This window comes from Lagenorhynchus albirostris, chromosome 3, assembly GCF_949774975.1.
Source record: "Lagenorhynchus albirostris chromosome 3, mLagAlb1.1, whole genome shotgun sequence".
Lineage (NCBI taxonomy): Eukaryota > Metazoa > Chordata > Mammalia > Artiodactyla > Delphinidae > Lagenorhynchus > Lagenorhynchus albirostris.
The window spans coordinates 124,273,140-124,293,748 of record NC_083097.1 but is presented as its reverse complement, the minus strand read 5'-3'; the positions used below and the strand labels follow the sequence as shown (position 1 = coordinate 124,293,748).

The window sequence follows — 20,609 nt, the reverse complement described above, 5'->3', positions numbered from 1 at the left end:
ATCTGAAAAGTAAGCAGGAAACTTGGCTCCCATTTGAGGAATGATTTTATAATTTTGAAAACAAAATTTTATTTTGATACATTATTTGTCCATTAGTGCATCTAGGCTCTCTTTTTCTAGTCCCTTTTGGGTTTGTAAACAACATAAGGTTGTGGTTAGGAGCAAGATAATTGAGTTTAAATTTCAGTCCTTTATAAACTACAAGATTGCATAGTTTACCTTGTCTAAGTTTAGTTTCCTCATCTGTAAAATGGGGGTGACAATGGTAGCAGGCTTATAGGACTGTAGAGAGGATTAATTGACATAAAGCAAATAAAACACAGCACTTGGCATGGTGCATGTGCTCAGTGAACATGGGCTAATTATTGTCAGAACTCTACCTCTTCTTTTAAGGCTGGGCCAAGATGTCAAACTGCCCTTCCTTTACTGGAATGCCTGTGTTCTCATCTAAAACTTCAGATGGTTATTTCCATTCTCAGCTTACACTTCATATGAGCTTAGTTACCGTGTGTGTGTTCCTATCTGTCTCCCAGTCAGCCCAGCATTTTCACACAACAGAGAAGATGCTTGTTAAGTCAGGGATTTCTAACTATGCCTGTTTATTTTCCTACTAAAGTAGAATAATTGTGGGCTCTCTTTTTTTTTTGAGGAGGGGAAAATAAAAGATAGAATTTTCCTGGTTCTCTCTTTTTTATTCTGTGGTAGGACAAGTTATACCTCCCACCCCTTTTTGAGGAGAAGATTCTGCTTTTGTTATTTTTGGTGAGGCAGAGATGGAAAGGTGAAATAATGAAATAGTGTTCAACTATACAAGATGATAATTAACAAGAGAAGGTCTGTATTTTAAGAGACTCTTCATTTTAAGGGACCTGAGAGACCTGAAACTTTATCACCCCAGCTCCAAAGAGAGCCACCCAGCTGGATCCTACTGGCCTGGAGTGCTGGGGGCAGGAGGGAGGAAGACATAAGAGGACGAGGGTCTCCCCTGCTAGCAGAGGTGGACTGTGTATATATGCTGGAAAGGTGATGGAGAAAGTAGACTTGTGCATACCTTTCTGGACCTGTCTGGTTCAACTCGTCGGATTAAGTTAGAAGATTGAGGCTGGCATCTAGTGGCAACAACAGGTACTAACACAGAGCACACATGGCAAAGGAGAGAGCTCTTTTCATTTCCCCAGCCTCAAGTAAAATAATGACTTCATCTCCCTGTATTAGTCAAGATCTTTCAGCTACAAGTGACAGATTATAGACCAGATCAAGCAAAAAAAGAAAAGGGAATTTATTGAACGATGTAATGTGAACAGTGGGATGGAGTGAGGATTAGGTATACTGCAATTGGGGGTCAGACGATGAGCACGCTCTCCCTTTCTCTCAAAAACATGCTTGTTCCCCAAAGCTCTTGGCTCTTCTCTCCTTCTGTTAGCATGTGGACCTTTTTCTCTTCTACTGAAAGTGGGCTTCATTTATGCATATGGAGTAGAAATTCTCAAACAACTGTGTGCATGTGTGGAGGGGATATTTTCTCTTTTGTTCATGTCTTTAAGTGAGATTAGTGGGGCAGCGTCTGACCTTGCAGATAAGCCTGCAATCTGGAATAAACTGAATTCAGGGGAGTGTTCATAAGCACGTTTGATAACAGGCCTCAGCCCCAAGCAAACTGAAAGCTGACTTGAAACAATCAGTACCCAGAGATGAATATCTACCACCTTTTTCAGTATGGTGTTTATTTCTAATAAATGTGATACTCAGTTCTCCATTAGTTTTCTTTTGTTTCCAATGTTGTTCCAAATTTGGGTGCAGCATGGAGTTGTGTTATTTATTATACACCCTCAAATTCCAAAAGAAATAATTTTCAGAATTTAGTGAAAAGAATAAGCAAGTATATAGTACTCTGTTATCCATTAATCACATTTTCTGTATTTATCAAATTCAATATAAGGACCAAATTCCCTAAAGAAAAGAGAAGAAAAAAGAGATTAGTATCATAAGGAAAGGGGGCCTTGCTTCACATCCGTTCTCTTCCAAATGAAGTCCTGAGAAAGGGAGCTGCTTCTACAATTCCCTTTACCTCCGTCTCTTTTCATGGCCACCACAGTTGGCACATTCCCCCCCATGTCTTGATTATTCAAAAATTGCTCTGTGAAGTTTTTCAGTAGAGAGTCTTTCATTCCCCAACCCATTCCCATGTTAATACCTTTTCATTCAGTGTAGCAATGTCAAATTTTTCTACCAAGAAGTAAAAGATAACCACAGCAATAATGCTATGCATAATAATTCACATAATTCACACTCTACTCAAATTTTCACTAGGTTTACACTGCCCATAGACTACAGTCTGTTCCCCTTACTTTAGGATTTATGTTTCCCAGAAGACTAGCCTCTGCCTAACTTTCCACCCTTATTTATTACTGTCCTTTAAATACCTGACATTCCTTTCAACACAATTTTTATCTTCCTTATTTCCCTAAAGACATTGCAGTTTCTCAGTTCCATGTGTTTTCCCAAGCAGTGAGCCCTGTGTAAATTGCCCATTCTATTTTCTTTTGCACTTTTTCTTTTTTTAAACCTCTCAACATAGTATTAGCTTTTTATTTATTTATTTATCTGGTTGCTCCGGGTCTTCATTGCAGCAGGCGGGCTCCTTAATTGTAGCTCGTTGTCTCCGTAGTTGTGGCTTGTGGGCTCCTTAGTTGTGGCACACGGGCTCCTTAGTTGTGGCATGCGAACTCTTATTAGTTGCAACATGCATGTAAGATCTAGTTCCTTGACCAGGGATCTAACCTGCGCCCTGTGCATTGAGAGCACAGAGTCTTAACCACTGCGCCACCAGTCCCTGCACTTTTTCTTTAAGAATACTTTAACTGCCTCATGACAAAGGAGGCAAGAATATACAACAGCGAAAAGACATTCTCTTCAATAAGTGGTGCTGGGAAAACTGGACAGCTACATGTAAAAGAATGAAATTAGAACATTCTCTAACACCATATATAAAAATAAACTCAGAATGGATCAAAGACCTAATTATAAGGCCAGACACTATAAAACTCTTAGAGGAAAACATAGGCAGAACACTCTTTGACATACATGGCACCAATATCTTTTTTGATCCACCTCCTAGAGTAATGAAAATATAAACCAAAATAAACAAATGGGTCCTAGTTGAACTTAAAAGCTTCTGCACAGCAAAGGAAAGCTTAAACAAAATGAAAAGACAACCTAAGGACTGGGAGAAAATATTTGCAAACGATGAGACCAACAAGGATTAATTTCCAAAATATGCAAACAGCTCATCAGCTTAATATCAAAAAAAAAAAAAAAAAGACAACCCAATCAGGAAATGGGCAGAAGACCTAAATAGACATTTCTCCAAAGAAGACATACAGATGGCCAACAGGCACATGAAAAGATGTTCCACATCACTAATTGTTAGAGAAATGCAAATCAAAACTACAATGAGGTTATACAATGAGGTATCACCTCACACCAGTTAGAATGGCCATCATTAAAAACTCTATAAATAATAAATGCTGGAGAGAGTGTGGAGCAAAGGGAACCCTTCTACACCATTGGTGGGAATGTAAATTGGTGCAGCCACAATGGAGAACAGTATGGAGGTTCCTTAAAAAACTAAAAACAGAGTTACCATATGATCCTGCAATCCCACTTCTGGGCACATATCTGGCTAAAACTCTAATTTGAAAAGATACATGCACCCCAATGTTAATAGCAGTATTAGCCAAGACATGGAAGCAAACTAAATGTCCATCAACAGATGAATGGATAAAGAAGATATGGGGGGTGTGTGTGTAATGGAATATTACTCAGCTGTAAAAAAAGAATGAATTAATGCCATTTGCAACAATATGCATGGACCTAGAGATTATCATATTAAGTGAGGTAAGTCAGAAAAAGAAAAAGACAAATGTCATATGATATCATGTATATGTGGAACCTTAAAAAGGATACAAATGAACTTATTTACAAAACAGAAATAGACTCATAGACATAGAAAACAAACATAGGGTTATCAAAGGCAATAGCAGGTTGGGGGGATAAATTAGGAGTTTGGGATTAACATATACATACTACTGTATATAAAATAGATAAACAACAAGGACCTACTGTATAGCACAGGGAACTATACTCAGTATCTTGTAATGACCTATAATGGAAAAGAATCTGAAAAATAATATATATATTGCCTGCACTCCATTTGGATGGGGAACTGCTACTAGACAACTGTTGCTTATTTCTTGAATGTGAAATCCTAGCTTACTATTAATGTTTGATTTTTTAAAAATAAATTGGAAACCTGTATTTTTAGGTAAAATCTGATTTTTGAAATACTGTCAACCATGAAAACTTACTGAAATACTATTCTGGTTAAACAGAACCAATACTGTTTTCTGTTATCATGAATTTTCTTATGTAATACATTCTTTTTGCCACATAAGACCACAAACTTATGAAGAGTCTGGGATCTGTTTCATACAACTCTATTTTCTTTTCCTTTTAATTTTTTTTATTTTTATTTTTTTGTGGTACGCGGGCCGCTCACTGTTGTGGCCTCTCCCGTTGCGGGGCACAGGCTCTGGACACGCAGGCTCAGCGGCCATGGCTCACGGGCCCAGCCGCTCCGCGGCATGTGGGATCTTCCCGGACCGGGGCACGAACCCGTGTCCCCTGCATCGGCAGGCGGACTCTCAACCACTGCGCCACCAGGGAAGCCCGACAACTCTATTTTCTTGGTAGTTATTATGAGGGCCCTACACTGAGTAGGCTTGGGGGATTCCTTTAAGGATAATGACTGATTTTTTTTTTTTTTCAATTCTGAGCAAGGCGCACACTTAAGTTTTCTGTTTTTCAAGGGATTTACATTGTTCATAAATGGCGGATATCTCTCAGGATTGTGAGTCCAGTTTCTCAGAATTTTTCTTCCAAACACTAGCTAAGAGCAGAGACAGAAGAATTACTCTTCTGCCTCCATTCCTCAAAAGAGCATAATGACTATTCTTGTTGCCCGGAGATCCAGAAATGGCATGAAGGCCACGTTTATACATGCAAGTCACAGTGAGAATTAAAACAAATACACAGGCAACTGTACCATCCCTGCCATTGGCATCAGTGTTCTCTGTGTTCCAGAAATAGATATGTTTGATAAGAACTATGTTCATAATGGCTCCAATGAGAGAGCCATTTTTTTCTTTTTTAATCAGCAGAGGCTCCTTATTTATATTTTGATTGAGAAAAAACAGTGTTCATAGTGTATCTGGCAGACTTACAAGGTAGAAAAGAAGGAAAGGAAGAAAGAAAGAAAGGAGAGAAGGAGAGAGAATGAGAGTGAGAGGGTGAGAGAGTGCCAGAACAGGTCAGAGGCATGCTGATGGAGCTTTTGAGACTTTCTCAAGTCTCCTAGATGAGGCTGAAAAAAATCTCAGAACCATCTTTGAGAAGCCATTTGGTTGTAGCAGAGTGGAAAATCAAGTCCCCAGTATAATTCTGCATCAACCTATGCTGATTTTCAGAAGCCCAGGCCATTGTGGGTGGGTCCTTCTTATGCTGCTCATTTTAATGTTGTGCATCCAAATACCAGACAGTGTGAAGAAGGCTTATGTGGAAGAGCTAAGAAGACACTTCCCAAAGTCTTTTGCCTAATTAGCCCTGCCTGAGAAAGTGACACCCACCACATTTGGAAGGAATGATTATGTAATTTAATCATTCTACATAGTCTGCTAATATTCATGAATTCTCATTCATCTTTCTTTGAAGTCAATAGGAGATACTTGGTTAATTCACATTTTTCAGTTCCCATTCTTTTCCTTTATGGTTAATTCACATTTTTCAGTTCCCATTCTTTTCCTTTAAAGTCATCCTCTGAGTCTAGTACTTGCTCTGAAGATGAGCAAGTATTACCTTTATTGGACTAGTTTCTACACCTCGTTTCCTTCAGTGCTCAGAAATAATTGCAGTGGCATGCTAATGTGATGCCAGAAGTCCGTGAAGATTCTTCTCAAAGGAAGATATGCATTAAAGAGTTAGCTCAGCAGACTTGAGATGCTCAAATCAGCTCATAGGAAGTAATCTCTACACCCTTGGGATATTCTGGCTGATAAGAGTAACTTTGTAACCTAGGGCCATAGGTCATGCCAGATAATTTACCCTGAGGTGAATGCCTGTTTTTGTTCACCTGTGGTGCTGAGCCACTCTGTATCAGTTTAACTCCTAGGGGGAGGGGGCTGGAGACTAAGTAGTTGTCAATCATGTAGGTGCTGCATGTCCCCAGTAAAAACCCTGGACACCAAAGCTTTGGTGGGGCTTCCCAGGTTGTCAATACTTTATATAAGTTATGACACATGATAGCTGGGAGAATTTAAGCACTGCCTGTGTGACTCCCCTGGGAGAGGACGACTGGAAGCTTGTACCTGATCTCCTAGACTCCACCCTATGAGTTTTCTGCCTTTGCTGATTTTATTCTGTATCCTTTCATTGTAATAAACTGTTAGCATGCATATAACAGCTTTTCTGAGTTCTATCAGTCCTACTAGGGAATCATCAAACCTGAGGGTACTCCTGGAGACTCCCAACAGAGAGGCTCTCATAGGTCACGGAAGAGTTACTGACAAGACACGATAAGGCTGATTTGTAAAAACAATTTCAAATAGAGCTAAAATATATCACAAGGAATATTATTAACTTTTTAATCTAAATTTCCCATTGAATTTATTTGAAAGGCAAAAAAATTTGACAGTCAGTTTTTTTCCATGTAAGACCACATAATCACTTTGTTACTTACGTGTATATCTACACCTGTATTTATGTCTGTGTCTGTATGTCTGTATCAGTATCTATATTTACTTCTTCCAGGCAACAATATGGGTGCTACTCATAGGGATGTCACTGTGACTTGTTAAAGAAAATTTGATTTTTTTAAGATGGATTTCTATTTATTGCTTGAATATAATCTATAGACTATCTACTAATATGATCTCTGTACAATTCTGCCAAAATATCATGTAAGCTTTTCTTTCTCTTTTTTTTAAATGAGTCAACTTTGAATGTTAACTAAATTTTTTAAAAAGTCTTTTCTCTTTACTATGTATGTAGTCTGTCCTCAGTCTTTTGTGAACAATAGAGGCTATTAAAAAAAAAATCCCATGCATCAGCAAATCCAGTTTCTTGCTAAAATTATTGGAAATTTCTGTGAAGAAATATAGAGAAAAAATAATGGTATTTTATTTTGAACTTACCACTGATCAACACAAAGGAAACACTCATTCTTGTAAGTGTGGCCATTTGTAGCACCAACATATGCTGTCACCTCAGGACAGTTTGCGTCATAAAGAGGATCCAGTGGGTAGTACATTTTACATGGGAGCTACAAACATCATAAAATATCGTATGAATAACAACTGATAGATTTTCCCTCATCTATTCCTGGCCTGTCACTTCTGCCCTACATAGAAATAATATCAAATGTTACTAGTCAATTGATCTTTTTGCAAGATTTCCTCTCCTCTGGGCTTTGGTCAGGCAAGTTTTTTTCTAACTACAGTATCCTCACTCATTCATCATTTGCTAGTCATAAGCAGTATAATAACTCAGCTTGAATCCCAAATGCAAAGTTTTCACTTAAACTTGGAGTCTCAATGCCAGTAACTCATTATAAGAAGTTTGTGAGTAGAGATAGTTATGTGTCTCTGAACTCCTAGAAGATAGGGGCTTAAATGTAGTTTTTAAGAGTGAGGGTTCTGTATTGAGACTGGGATTAAATTCTGTATATACCATTGTTAAACTCTGTGGCCTTGGACAATTGACAGGTATTAATTCATTTAATGTTCAGAGATGCATCTTACTATTACAACGCTTGTGCTACATGGGAGTAAATCTAAGCCTGAAGAGGTTAAGATACATGCCCAAAGTCACATAGAAAACTTCCATTCTACTTAACCACTATGAAGTTTTAGGTCTCTCATGTCAGGAGAGTGATCAGATTAAAATCAGAATTCAGAACTTAGAAATTTAAATTTACCATAGGCCATTTAGAATAGTCATGGGGTTTGAAGATTTCTGCAAATAAAGTACAGACACAATAGGTTAAAAGAAACAGTTCTCCGTGGAGTTTGATTTCACTCACTGAAGTTACTGACTGAACAAAGAAATGTAATGCAATTACTTATTTGCACAAAGTATACAAAATAATTTGTGGCAACAAAATTTGTGGGTGGTAGTCCTTTGTTAACTACTTCATCCATTTATTTATTCTCTCCTTTTAACAGTCCTGACTTCATTTATAAATTTGCTGTGTCATTGAGGAAAGAGTTAAAAACCATTTGGGGTTTTATGCTTAACTTGCAAACCGTGTTATTTTCATTAAGTCACTTGACTTTTGTTGGCTTTAGTTTCCTCGTCACGACAATTAGGATAAGTGTATGCATTTTAAAGATGGTTGTAAAAATTAAAAGTAATATAGTAAATAAAGGATTAGGCCAGTTCCTACCAAGATGCTGAACTAAAGAGGATACTAAGAATGATGACGAGAAAGCTTAGGAGTTCCTTGGCTCTGGAGAGACTGAGGGATATGGTGAACTGATTTGTGCGAGGAGTGCTGGTGTTGCTTAGGGATAGAGGATGACCAGCTGGCTATGGGAGAATAAAATAAGAAAAGACTTATTGAAGTTTTGCCCTATCTCTCACTGTTAGGTGATATTTAAAATATCCAAGAAAATTCTAGCTTTCCAAAAGTCAGAATTTACAAAGTTAGAAAAGCTGTACGATTTTAAAATCTTCACATAAAGGAAACAACAAGCCTCCCAACCTCTCCAGGAATAGACTATGCTGTTTACATATGCACTCTTTCAGAGAATAAAAAAGATGGAATGCTCCTCTCTAATTCTAAAAAGCCAGAATATTTTAATAACAAAAGCAGCTGGATATAGTTATGAGAAAAGAAAAATAAAAGCCTTCATCTAGTAAAAATAAAGTAATATATATACACTGCATACCATACATAAGAACAAACTTCAAATGGACCTGGATCTGAACATAAAAAACAAAACAATACAAAGATCAAAATATAACACAACTGAGTTGCTCTTTAATCTTAATATACGAAAGACTTTCTGATAATGACTCATTAATCTCTGGGCAGTAACAGAAAGGACTGATACATTTTATTACATCCAAATAAAAATAACTTTTTCATGACAAAACATAAACTAAAAATGATATCTGATAAACTGGAAAAAATATTTGCAACACATATCATAGATAAAGGGCTAATATACCTGATACATAAAGAATACTTTAAAATTGAGGGGAAAAAAATCCCAATTGCTGAATGAGTTATATACATGGACCTACAATTCATACACACACACAGAACCCCGAAGATATGGAAATGACCCTTAAATTTGTGAAAGATATTCAAATGCAGTATGATAAGAAAAATGCTAATGAAAACTATATTGAAATACCATCTATTACTGGTGGGAATGCAAGTTGGCACAACTTTTATGAAGTGAAATTTGGCAACGTTGAACAAAACTACTTTGCATTCACATTCAATCACAATTCAAGGAATCTACCCTGAAGATAAACTCCCAAGGATAGAAAAATACATATGCATAAGATTATTTATTGCAGCATGTTTTTTAATTGCAAAATATTGGACACAAACTAATGCCCGTACACCTAAGACTGGTTGAATAAACTTTGGTACATCCATCCAAAAGAGTCTTATGCTGTTGTATAAAAGAATGAGGAAATCCCTGTGAACTGATATGTACTGCTTTTCAGAACATTCTGAATTGGGAAAAGCAGGATGCCAATAGGTACCTAAAATAAGACTGGTTACATAAAAGATGAGGGTGGGACTGCAGTGGAAGGAAAAGGGTATGGAGGCAGTGACATATCTTTGAACCTAAACTTTTGTTCATTTTGGTTTATTTTGTTTCATTTGTCATGTTCAAAATAATTTTAAATTGCTATCCAATAGCAATCCCTTTCCAATAGTGATACCCAATTGATACCCCATTTGTATTATCAATCCCAAAGGCCTATGTTTCAGCAAAACTTTACCCATCCAGTCACAAATGACTCTTTTTCTCTCCTGCAAGTAAAAGACATATGCTTACCTGAAAAAACAATCTGTGCCAAAGTGGAGGATACCAGGAAAAATATGGTCATGCAGGGAAAGGCAGCCATTTGATCTCATCTAACGTCCTGATTTGGTGAGGCCTGTGAAAATGCTCAAGATAGTTTATTCGTAATCTCTTGCATAACTGGCTTTCCAAACGTGAGAGAACCCACTACTCTGAATTGGTGCCGTTCCCATGAACTTGGCCATGGTGATTCCAAACTGGCCTGGTCTCTAGGAATTCAGACCTAAGAAGGCTCTTCTGCTCTAAAGAGGGAAACAAAACCATTAAAATAACTTTTTTTTTCCCCTGCCAACAGCCATTGTACAGTCACTGTTTTGGCTTGGAAGAGGAATTAGCCTCAGGGCTCTCACCAGGGCTGACCCCGGCATGTTACGTATAAATAGGTTCATCCTACAATATATCATCTAAACTGAGACACTCATGTTAGTGAATACGGACACTAAGAATTCATAAGAATTCTGAGAAAATAGGTGTGAACTGAGGACTATGCTGCACAATCAGGGATGTGTCACTTTATAATACACATTGTTTGATTTCCTGGGATAGACCAGTTTCTCCCACATTCAAGTCCTCCATTTCCTAAGTAAGTTTCTTCTTCCAGGCCAGTTACATGTGCTCAAATACAAAGAATAGATTGAAAATGGAATTGTTGGTCTGGGGTCATAAAAATTATGTATACCTTTCCTGATACACAAATCAGGATAATTGATTTTTATCATTTTTATGATTCATATATAGTGCACATGATTTTGATGACACTGGTAAGTTCAAATTCTAGCTTCAACATTTCTTAGAAGTATGAGCCTCAGAAAAAGCATGAACATCACAGGATACTGAGAATATCAACTGATATTAATGTAAGTAGAGTTTAACTGTATTAAATTACCAATTTCTGTAGCCAAACTCTTCTTTTGTAAGAATGGAACTATTTGGCCTAGAGAGAAGATACATTCCAAGTCATTTACTCAACTTCCCATGCCCTACTCTACTCATTCTGTCTCTTCTCGAAATTGCAGCTGGTGGACACATAGAGAAATGAGAGAGAACCATATTAGCTGTGCAGAGGAAACAAAAGGAGGGTGCTGGAGGAAAACAAACATACTGGGAAACCTAGTGACAGAGAAGAAAGCCAAAGAGATACCATCACTGACTTAGAATAAGGAGGTGAAGAGATGTTTACCTGAATGAGCTTTTGCTGCAAAATGTGAGCCCGCTGTAGTCACCCTGAGGTCACAGCTAGCCTTGAGCAAAGTTGCTGTTCCATGAGTCTGTGGCCCAGGGGCATGTTGAGCAGAGGAGGCAGGCTCCTTGCTCAGTTGAGTGACCAGTTGATTGGCAAGATATTGCGCTAATAGCTGTTTCCTAGTTTGACCCCTCTCTTAAACCACCTCCTCTGATGTTTCATGCTCCAGCAGGCAGGGACAGACCTGGAGGTTCTGTACTTGTGGTTTCTGATTGTGGATCATGAAAACAAGATGACATTTGCAAAGCAGGTTAATTACCTACCTTATTCCAGATAATCTGGTATACACTCACCAAATTCAAGGCTGATTCATTTTCCTGGTCTCTGCCTCCAGAGGTCATTTAGCCCATCCTGCTTCTCAGAAGGGTTATCTGTTTGATCTTTGTAGGACATAATTTCTGACATCAGCCAGGGAAACTCCAGCACCACGACTAATAATCTTTGCAATACCTAAGTCTTCTGAAGTCTCCATGTGTTTCCCTCCCCTCCACCTTAACGCAGGCAAGCCTGAAATTTTGCCATAATCTGGAAAATTTCTATCTCACACACTTCAAACTCTCCTAGAGTAGTTAGTACTCCTTTTGCTGCTTGTCTTCCCTTCTCAGTCTGAGTCCCATAGACTGACATTTATATTTAGCCCCTTGGCATGAGCATGCTCTCTTGACATCCTGTTCTTGGTTCTTCCCTCTTTCTTCCAAGCCGGGATAAATTCAGCATGCTATTTTCCTGCTCCAGACCTTGGCTGTGGAGCAAGGATGGAACAACTTCCATACAATGGGGTCTACAGTCCTGCTATCATCACTACTGACCTAGGCCCTCTAGACTCCTAAGGAGGTCTCTTATTATTTAATGTCAGGTTGCTACCTATGCCAGCCATCTCCATATAATTTCCATTTTTAATCCAATTTTTTCAACTGTCTGACCACACCTCTGCTACATTACTTTGAGTAGTAAACTTCACCTCTTCTTTATTGTGTAGGGAAACCTCAGGATGAACTAGCTCCACTTTTTTCCCCTTTGCCTTGTAATTCTGGAAATTTTATTATCTATCTTTCTACTTTTATCCTTCTCTCCATATCAACTTACCTAGGGATTTACACATTCATCCATTCCTTTCTTTTTGCCAGTACCTGGCTATGTGGTTTACATTTCTCATCATATTTATTCCTCACAATAATCCCATGAGGTTTATATCACTCTGAAACTTGTGTAAGGGAAAAAGAAAACGAGGCTGAGGGGAGTAAAGTCATTTGCTGAAGCTAACTAGCTACTAACAAAGCTACAAATGGACAGAGATGAGATTCAAACACAGGTACCTTTAACTCCAAAGCCCACGTTCCATTACTTTCTCTAAGTTTTCTTTCATCTTAGAGAATGAATGTTCCCTTTAATTTACTATCCATAGTCTTCTTAGACCAGTCTTGTGTGATACCCTATGCCTTTCTTGGCAGCGTCTTTGATTTTGCCCTCTATCTCCTTCTCTCCACAGTCAGTACTCCTAATCTCTCCACGATACTACCCCCTAGATAATGAGATTGCATGCTCTATGAAGGAGAAGACCCTATCTTTACCTAATTTTGACCTTGTAACTGCAATGCATTGCAGGGTTTTGTTTTTGTTTTTTTTAAAATCACTTGATTAGTATTCAGTAATACATACAGAAGGAAGGAACAAAGAAATCCATCCATTTTTTTTAAACTGTGTTCTTGGATATTCTTGAGTGCGTATCATCATGGATATATTTTAGACACACTGTCTAGTCCACTAAGACACAATTCTACTGGAATTTTTATTGGAGTCACATAAATGTGGTAAAAGTAACATCTTTATAATATAGTCTTTTTTACATTAGTATTTTTTATTACAAAAGGTCAAACATACACAAAAATGTAGAAAATAACATAATGAACTCATATATACCTATCATATAGATTCAGTAATTATCAAGATTGGCACATTTGCTTTACCTATTCAATTTTTTAGAAAAATCCTCAATTATTATAAAGCGCTTCAGGCATAGTCATTTCATTCCTACAACTTCAGCTGGCATCTCTTATACACAGGAACATTTTCTTCAATAATCCTACTGAGATTCATACACTTAACAATAATTCTTTTGTATCATCTAAAATTATAAATATTTATAATCAAATTGCCCTATTGTCTCAAACATGCTGTTTTTTTAGAGTTTGAGTAAGAATCCAAAGAAGATCCACTCTTGACACTGGTGGTTATGTCTCTTACAACTCTTAATTCGGAGCAGCCTACTTGTCTTCCTCTTCTTTCTCTGTGTCCTTGACTTGTTTAAATTGGATCAGTTTTTTCATAGAACATACCACGTTCTGCATTTGCCTGTTAGCTTCCTTGTGGTATTATTTAACTGTTCCTCTGTATCAAATACATTTTGGAATTGTCAGTTTTCTATTTATAAATGCTTTCCTTGGACATAGATGAAGAAGCTAGGGGAATTTATTGGGATGAAGATAAGCTTTATTTTTCTCAGAAAGGCAGAACTGAATTTTTTAAAATTTTATTCGATTATAGTTGATTTACAATTTTGTGTTAGTTTCAGGTGTACAGCAAAGTCAGTTATACATATACATATATTCATTCTTTTTCAGATTCTTTTCTCACATAGGTTGTCACAGGATATTGAGTAGTGTTCACCATGTTATATAGTAGGTCCCTGTTGGGTATCCATCTTATATATAGTAGTGTGTATATGTTAATCCCAAGATCCTGATTTATCCCTCCCCCTACATTTCCCCTTTGGTAATGATGTTTGTTTTGAAGTGTGTGAGTCTGTTTCTATTTTGTAAAGAAGTTCATTTGTATCTTTTTTGAAAATTAGATTCCACTTATGAGTGATATTATGTGATATTTGTCTTCGTCTCACTTACTTCACTTAGTATGATAATCTTTAGGTCCATCCCTGTTGCTGCAAATGGCATTATTTCATTCTGTTTGCTGCAAATGGCATTATTTTGTTCTGTATTATGGCTGAGTAATATTCCATTGTATATATGTACCACATCTTCTTTATCCATTCCTCCATCAATGGACATTTAGGTTGCTTCCATGTCTTGGCTGTTGTAAATTGTGCTGCAGTGAACATTGGGGTGCATGTATCTTTTCGAATAATGGTTTTCGCTAGATATGTGCCCAGGAGTGGGATTGCTGGATCATTTGGTAGTTCTAGTTTTAGTTTTTTAAGGAACCTCTATTTGTTCTCCATAGTGCTTGTACCAGTTTACATTCCCACCAACAGTTAGGAGGGTTCTCTCTTCTCCACACCCTCTCTAGCGTTTATTTTTTATTTATTTATTTATTTTTCCTGTGTTACGCGGGCCTCTCACTGCTGTGGCCTCTCCCGTTGCGGAGCACAGGCTCCGGATGCGCAGGCTCAGCGGCCATGGCTCACAGGCCCAGCCACTCCGCAGCATGCGGGATCCTGCCACACCGGGGCATGAACCCGCGTCCCCTGCATCGGCAGGCAGACTCTCAACCACTGCGCCACCAGGGAAGCCCTCTAGCTTTATTTTTTGTAGACCTTTTCATGATGGACATTCTGAATGGTGTGAGGTGTTACCTCATTGTAGATTTGATTTGCATTTCTCTGATAATTAGTGATGTTGAGCATCTTTTCATGTGCTTTTTGGCCATTTGTATGTCTTCCTTGGCGAAATGTCTGCTTAGATCTGCCCATTTTTTTATTGTTCCTTTGTGGGGGTATTGACCTTCATTTGCAAATATTTTCTCCTATTCGGTGGGTTGTCTTTTCATTTTATTTATGGTTTCCTTTGCTCTGCAGAAGCTTTTTAATTTAATTAGGTTGCCCTTTGTTTATTTCTGTTTTTATTTGCATTACTTGAGGAGGTGGATCAAAAAATATATTGCTGAGATTTATGTCAAAGAGTGTTCTGCCTGTGTTTTCCTTTAAGAGTTTTATAGTGTCCGGCCTTTATAATTAGGTCTTTAATCCATTTTGAGTTTATTTTTGTGTGTGGTGTTAGAGAATGTTCTAATTTCATTCTTTTACACGTAGCTGCCAGTTTTCCCAGAACCACTTATTAAAGAGACTGTCTTTTCCCCATTGTATATTCTTGCCTCCTTTGTAGTAGATTAATTGACTGTAGGTGTGTGGGTTTATTTCTGGGCTTTCTATTCTGTTGCATTGATCTATATTTCTGTTTTTGTGCCACTACCATACTGTTTTGATTACTGTAGCTTAATAGTATAGTCTGAAGTCAGGGAGTGTGATTCCTCCAGTTCCGTTTTTCTTTCTCAGGATTGCTTTGGCTATTCAGGGTGTTTTGTGTCTCCATACAAATTTTAAGATTTTTTGTTCTAGTTCTGTGAAAAATGCCATTGGTAACTTGAGAGGGATCGCACTGAATCTGTAGATTGCCTTGGGTAGTACAGTCATTTTGACAATATTGATTCTTACAATTCAAGAACATGGTATATCTTTCTGTCTTTTTGTGTCATCTTTGATTTCTTTCATCAGCATCTTATAGTTTTCAGAATACAGGTCTTTTGTCTCCTTAGGTAGGTTTATTCCTAGGTATTTTATTCTTTTTGATGAGATGGTAAAGGAGACTGCTTCCTAAATTTCTCTTTCTAATCTTTTCATTGTTAGTGTATAGGAATGTAAGAGATTTCTGTGTATTAATTTTGTATCACACAACATGACCAGATTTACTGATGAGCTCTAGTAGTTTTGTGGTAGCATCATTAGGATTTTCTAGGTATAGTATCATTTCATCTGCAAACAGTGACAGTTTTACTTCTTCTTTTCCAATTTGGATTCCTTTTATTTCTTTTTCTTCTCTGATTGCCATGGCTAGGACTTCCAAAATTGTGTTGAATAAAAGTGGCAGCAGTAGACATCCTTGCCTTTTTCCTGATATTAGGCAGAATGCTTTCAGCTTTTCACCATTGAGAATGTTGTTAGCTGTCAGTTTGTCACATATGGTCTTTATTATGTTGAGGTAAGTTCCCTATATTCCCACTTTCTGGAGAGTTTTTATCATAACTGGATGTTAAATTTTATCAAAAGCGTTTTCTGTATCTATTGAGACGATCATATTGTCTTTATTCTTCAACTTGGTAATGTGGTGTATCACACTGGTTGATTTTCAGATATAGAAAAATTCTTTCATCCCTGGGATAAATTCCACTTGATCATGGCATATGATCCTTTTAATGTGTTGTTGGATTCAGTTTGCTAAATTCGGTTGAGGATTTTTGTGTCTATGTTCATCAGTGATATTGGCCTGTAGTTTTCTTTCTTTGTGACATCTTGGTCTGGTTTTGGTATCAGGGTGATGGTGGCCTCATAGAGTGAGCTTGGGAGTGTTCCTTCCTCTCCAACTTTTTGGAGAGTTTCAGAAGGGTAGGTGTTAACTCTTCTCTAAATATGTGATAGAATTTGCCTGTGAAGCCATCTGGTCCTGGACTTCTGTTTGTTGGAAGTTTTTAAATCACTGTTTAAATTTCATTACTTGTGATTGCTCTGTTCATATTTTCTCTTTCTTACTGGTGCAGTCTTGGAAGGTTGTATCTAAGAATTTGTCCATTTCTTCTAGGTTGTCCATGTTATTGGCATGTAGTTGTTTGTAGTAGTCTCTTACAATCCTTTGTATATCTGTGGTGTCAGTTGTAACTTCTCCTTTGTCATTTCTAATTTTATTGATTTGAGTCCTCTCCCTTTTTTTCTTGATGAGTCTGGCTAAGGGTTTATCAATTGTGTTTATCTTCTCAAAGAACCAGCTTTTAGCTTCATTGATCTTTTCTGTTGTTTTCCTCTGTTTCTTTTTTTTAAAATTTCTGCTCTGATCTGTATGATTTCTTTCCTTTTACTTAACTTTGGGATTTGTTTGTTCTTCTTTCTCTCGTTGCTTTAGGTATAAGGTTAGGTTGTTTATTAGAGATATTTCTTGTTTCCTGAGGTAAGCTTGTATCACTATAAACTTCTCTCTTAGAACTGTTTTTGCTGCATCCCACAGCTTTGGGACTGTTGTGTTTCTATTGTCATTTATCGCTAGATATTTTTTGATTTCTTCCATGATCCATTGGTTGTTTAGTAGCATATTGTTTAACCTCTATGTGTTTGTGTTTTTTACAGTTTCTTTTTTCCTGTAATTTATTTCTATTTTCATAGCGTTGTGGTTGGAAAAGATGCTTCATATGATTTCATTTTCTTGAATTTGCCAAGGCTTGATTTGTGGCCCAAGATGTGATCTATCCTGGAGAATATTCCATGTGCACTTCAGAAGAAAGTGTATTCTCTTGCTTTCAGATGGAATGCTCTATAAATATCAATTAAGTCCATCTGATCTAATGTGTCATTTAAGGCCTGTTTTACCTTATTGATCTTCTGTCTGGATGATCTGTCCATTGATGAAAGTGGGGTGTTAAAGTCCCCCACTATTACTGTGCTACTGTCAATTTTTCCTTTTATGGCTGTTAGCATTTGCCTTATATATTGAGGTGCTCCTATGTTGGGTTCATATATATTTACAATTGTTATATCTTCTTTTGGGATTGATCCCTTGATCATTATGTAGTGTCCTTCTTTGTCTCTTGTAATAGTCTTTATTTTAAAGTCTATTTTCTCTGATATGAGTATTGCTACTCCAGCTTTCTTTTGATTTCCATTTCCATGGAATGCCTTTTTCCATCCCCTCCCTTTCAGTCTGTATGTGTCCCTAGATCTGAGGTGGGTCTCTTGTAGTCAGCATATATAAGAGTCTTGTTTTTGTATCCATTCAGCCAGTCTATGTATTTTGGTTGGAGCATTTAATCCATTTACATTTAAGGTAATTATCAATATGTATGTTCTTTGCCATTTTGTTGTTTTGGATTTTTTAAAAGATTTATTTATTTTGTCTGTGTCAGGTCTTAGTTGCAGCACACGGGATCTTTCTTGCGGCATATGGGATCTTTTGTTTAGTTGCAGCATGCGGCCTTCTTAGTTGCGACATCCAAAGTCTTAAATCGCGGCATGCAGACTCTTGGTTGTGGCATGCATGCTTCTTAGTTGCAGCATGCGGGCTTCTTAGTTGCGGCATGCAGACTCTTAGTTGCAGCAATGTGAACTCTTAGTTGCGGCATGCTTGCGGGATCTAGTTCCCTGACCAGGGATCAAACCCAGGCGCCCTGCACTGGGAACGCAGAGTCTTACCCACTGTACCACCAGGGAAGTCCCTGGATTTTTTTTTTTTTTTTTTTTTTTTTTTGCAGTACGTGGGCCTCTCACCATTGTGGTCTCTCCCGTTGCAGAGCACAGGCTCCGGACAAGCAGGCTCAGCAGCCATGGCTCATGGGCCCAGCGCTCTGCGGCATGTGGGATCTTCCCGGACCGGGGCACGAACCCGTGTCCCCTGCATCAGCAGGCGGACTCTCAACCACTGCGCCACCAGGGAAACCCCCTGGATTTGTTTTTGAAGGTCTTTTTATCTTCCCTTCCTCTTTTGTTCTCTTCTCTTGTGATTTGATGTCTATCTTTAGTGTTGTGTTTGGATTGCTTTTTTTAAATATATATTTAGTTAGTTAGTTTTAATATTTTTTGGGTATGTCAGATTTTAGTTGCAGCACATGGGATCTTTGTTGAGGCATGCAGGATCTTGTGGCATGTGGGCTTCTGTCTACTTGTGACATGTGGATTTTTTCTCTTCTCTAGTTGTGGCGTTCAGGCTGCAGAGCACGTGGGCTCTGTATTTGCAGCACATGGGCTCCAGAGCATGTGGGCTCTGTAGTTTGGTGCCCACAGGCTCTCTAGTTGAGGTGCCTGGGCACAGCTGCCCCGTGGCGTGTTGGAACCTAGTTCCCCGACCAGAAATCGAACTCACATCCCGTGCATTGGAAGGCAGATTCTTTACCACTGGACCACCAGAGAAGTCCCCTGGATTGCTTTCTCTTTTTTGTGTTTCTGCTGCAAATTTTGGTTTTGTGGTTCTCTTGAAGTTTTGATACAGCAGTCTATATATGTACAAGATTGTTTTAAGTTGCTGGTCTCTTAATTTCCAGTGCATTTCCTATATCATGTATTAGTACTCTCTTCTCATGATTGCTGGTTTTGATATCATATTTGCGTGTGGATGATTTCCTACCTTTACTTTATGTTTGCCTTTGCTGGTGAGCTTTTCCATTCATAATTTTCTTGATTCTAGTTGTGGCTTTTTCTTTTCTGCCTAGAGAAGTTCCTTTAAGACTTCTTGTAAAGCTGGTGTGGTGGTGCTGAATTTTCTTAGCTTTTGCTTGTTATACTTTTGACTTCTCTGTTGAATCTGAATGAGAGCCCTGCTGAGTAGAGTACTCTTGGTTGTAGGTTTTTCCCTTTCATCACTTTAAATATATCATGCTACTCCCTTCTGTCCTGCAGAGTTTCTGCTAAAAGAATCAGCTGATAACCTTATGAGGATTCCCTTGTATGTTATTTGTTGCTTTTCCCCTGTTGCTTTTAATACTTTTTCTTTGTCTTTGATTTTTGTCAGTTTGATTAATGTGTGTCTCAGTGTGTTCCTCCTTGGGTTTATCTTGTGTGGGACTTTCTGTGCTTCCTGGACTTGAATGAGTGTTTCCTTTCTCATGTTAGAGAAGTTTTCGCCCTTAATCTCTTACAATATTTTCTCAGGCCCTATCTCTCTCTCTCCTCCTTCTGGGAGCCCTATGATGCGAATGTTGGTGCTTTTAATGTTGCCCCCGAGGGTCTCTGAGACTGTCCTCATTTCTTGTCATTCTTTTTTCTTTATTCTGTTCTGTGGCAGCGAGTTCAGCCATTGTCTTCCAGCTCACTTATTTGTTCTTCTGCCTTAGCTATTGATTCCTTCTAGTGTATTTTTCAATTCAGTTATTGTTCATCTCTATTTATTTGTTCTTTAAATCTTCTAGCTCTTTGTTAAGCATATCTTATAACTTCTCAGTCTGTGCTTCCATTCTTTTTCTGAGATCTTGGATCATCTTTACTATCATTACTCTGAAGTCTTTTTCAGGTAGGTTGCCTATCTCTACTTCATTTAGTTGTTCTTGTGGGTTTTTACTTGTTCCTTCTTCTGGAACATATTTCTCTGCCCTCTCATTTTGTCTGCCTTTCTGTGTTTGTGGTTTACTTTCTGCTGGCTGTAGGATCATAGCTCCTCTTGCTTCTAGTCTGTGCCCTCTGGTGGGTGAGGTTGGTCCTGAGGCTTGTGCAGGCTTCTTGG

At 38.0% G+C, this 20,609-nt stretch overlaps 1 protein-coding gene and 1 long non-coding RNA gene across 3 annotated transcripts in view; one reads left to right on the top strand and one right to left on the bottom strand.

The window, feature by feature from the left end:
- LOC132518524 (uncharacterized) overlaps nt 1–20,609 on the top strand; it is a 72,352-nt gene that overhangs the window by 46,406 nt on the left and 5,337 nt on the right. The window lies entirely within an intron of this gene.
- On the bottom strand, nt 1,902–10,203 carry LOC132517907 (serine protease inhibitor Kazal-type 13-like). The gene is made up of 4 exons (XM_060145944.1): nt 10,134–10,203; nt 8,030–8,067; nt 7,248–7,375; nt 1,902–1,950 (listed from the first exon to the last, which is right to left on the bottom strand). Exons 1-4 carry the CDS (start codon nt 10,201–10,203, stop codon nt 1,902–1,904), a joined length of 285 nt encoding a protein of 94 aa, XP_060001927.1.

Bases quoted from the DNA above. Each gene is read 5' to 3' on its own strand.
- LOC132517907 (XM_060145944.1), bottom strand. From the start codon at position 10,203: ATGGCTGCCTTTCCCTGCATGACCATATTTTTCCTGGTATCCTCCACT. The intron at 8,068-10,133 runs GTAAGCATATGT...CTTTATTTGCAG, and splicing joins GGCACAGATTGTTTTTTCAG to AAATCTTCAAACCCCATGAC. The intron at 1,951-7,247 runs GTAAGTTCAAAA...TCTTTTCTTTAG, and splicing joins TTCCTTTGTGTTGATCAGTG to GGAATTTGGTCCTTATATTG.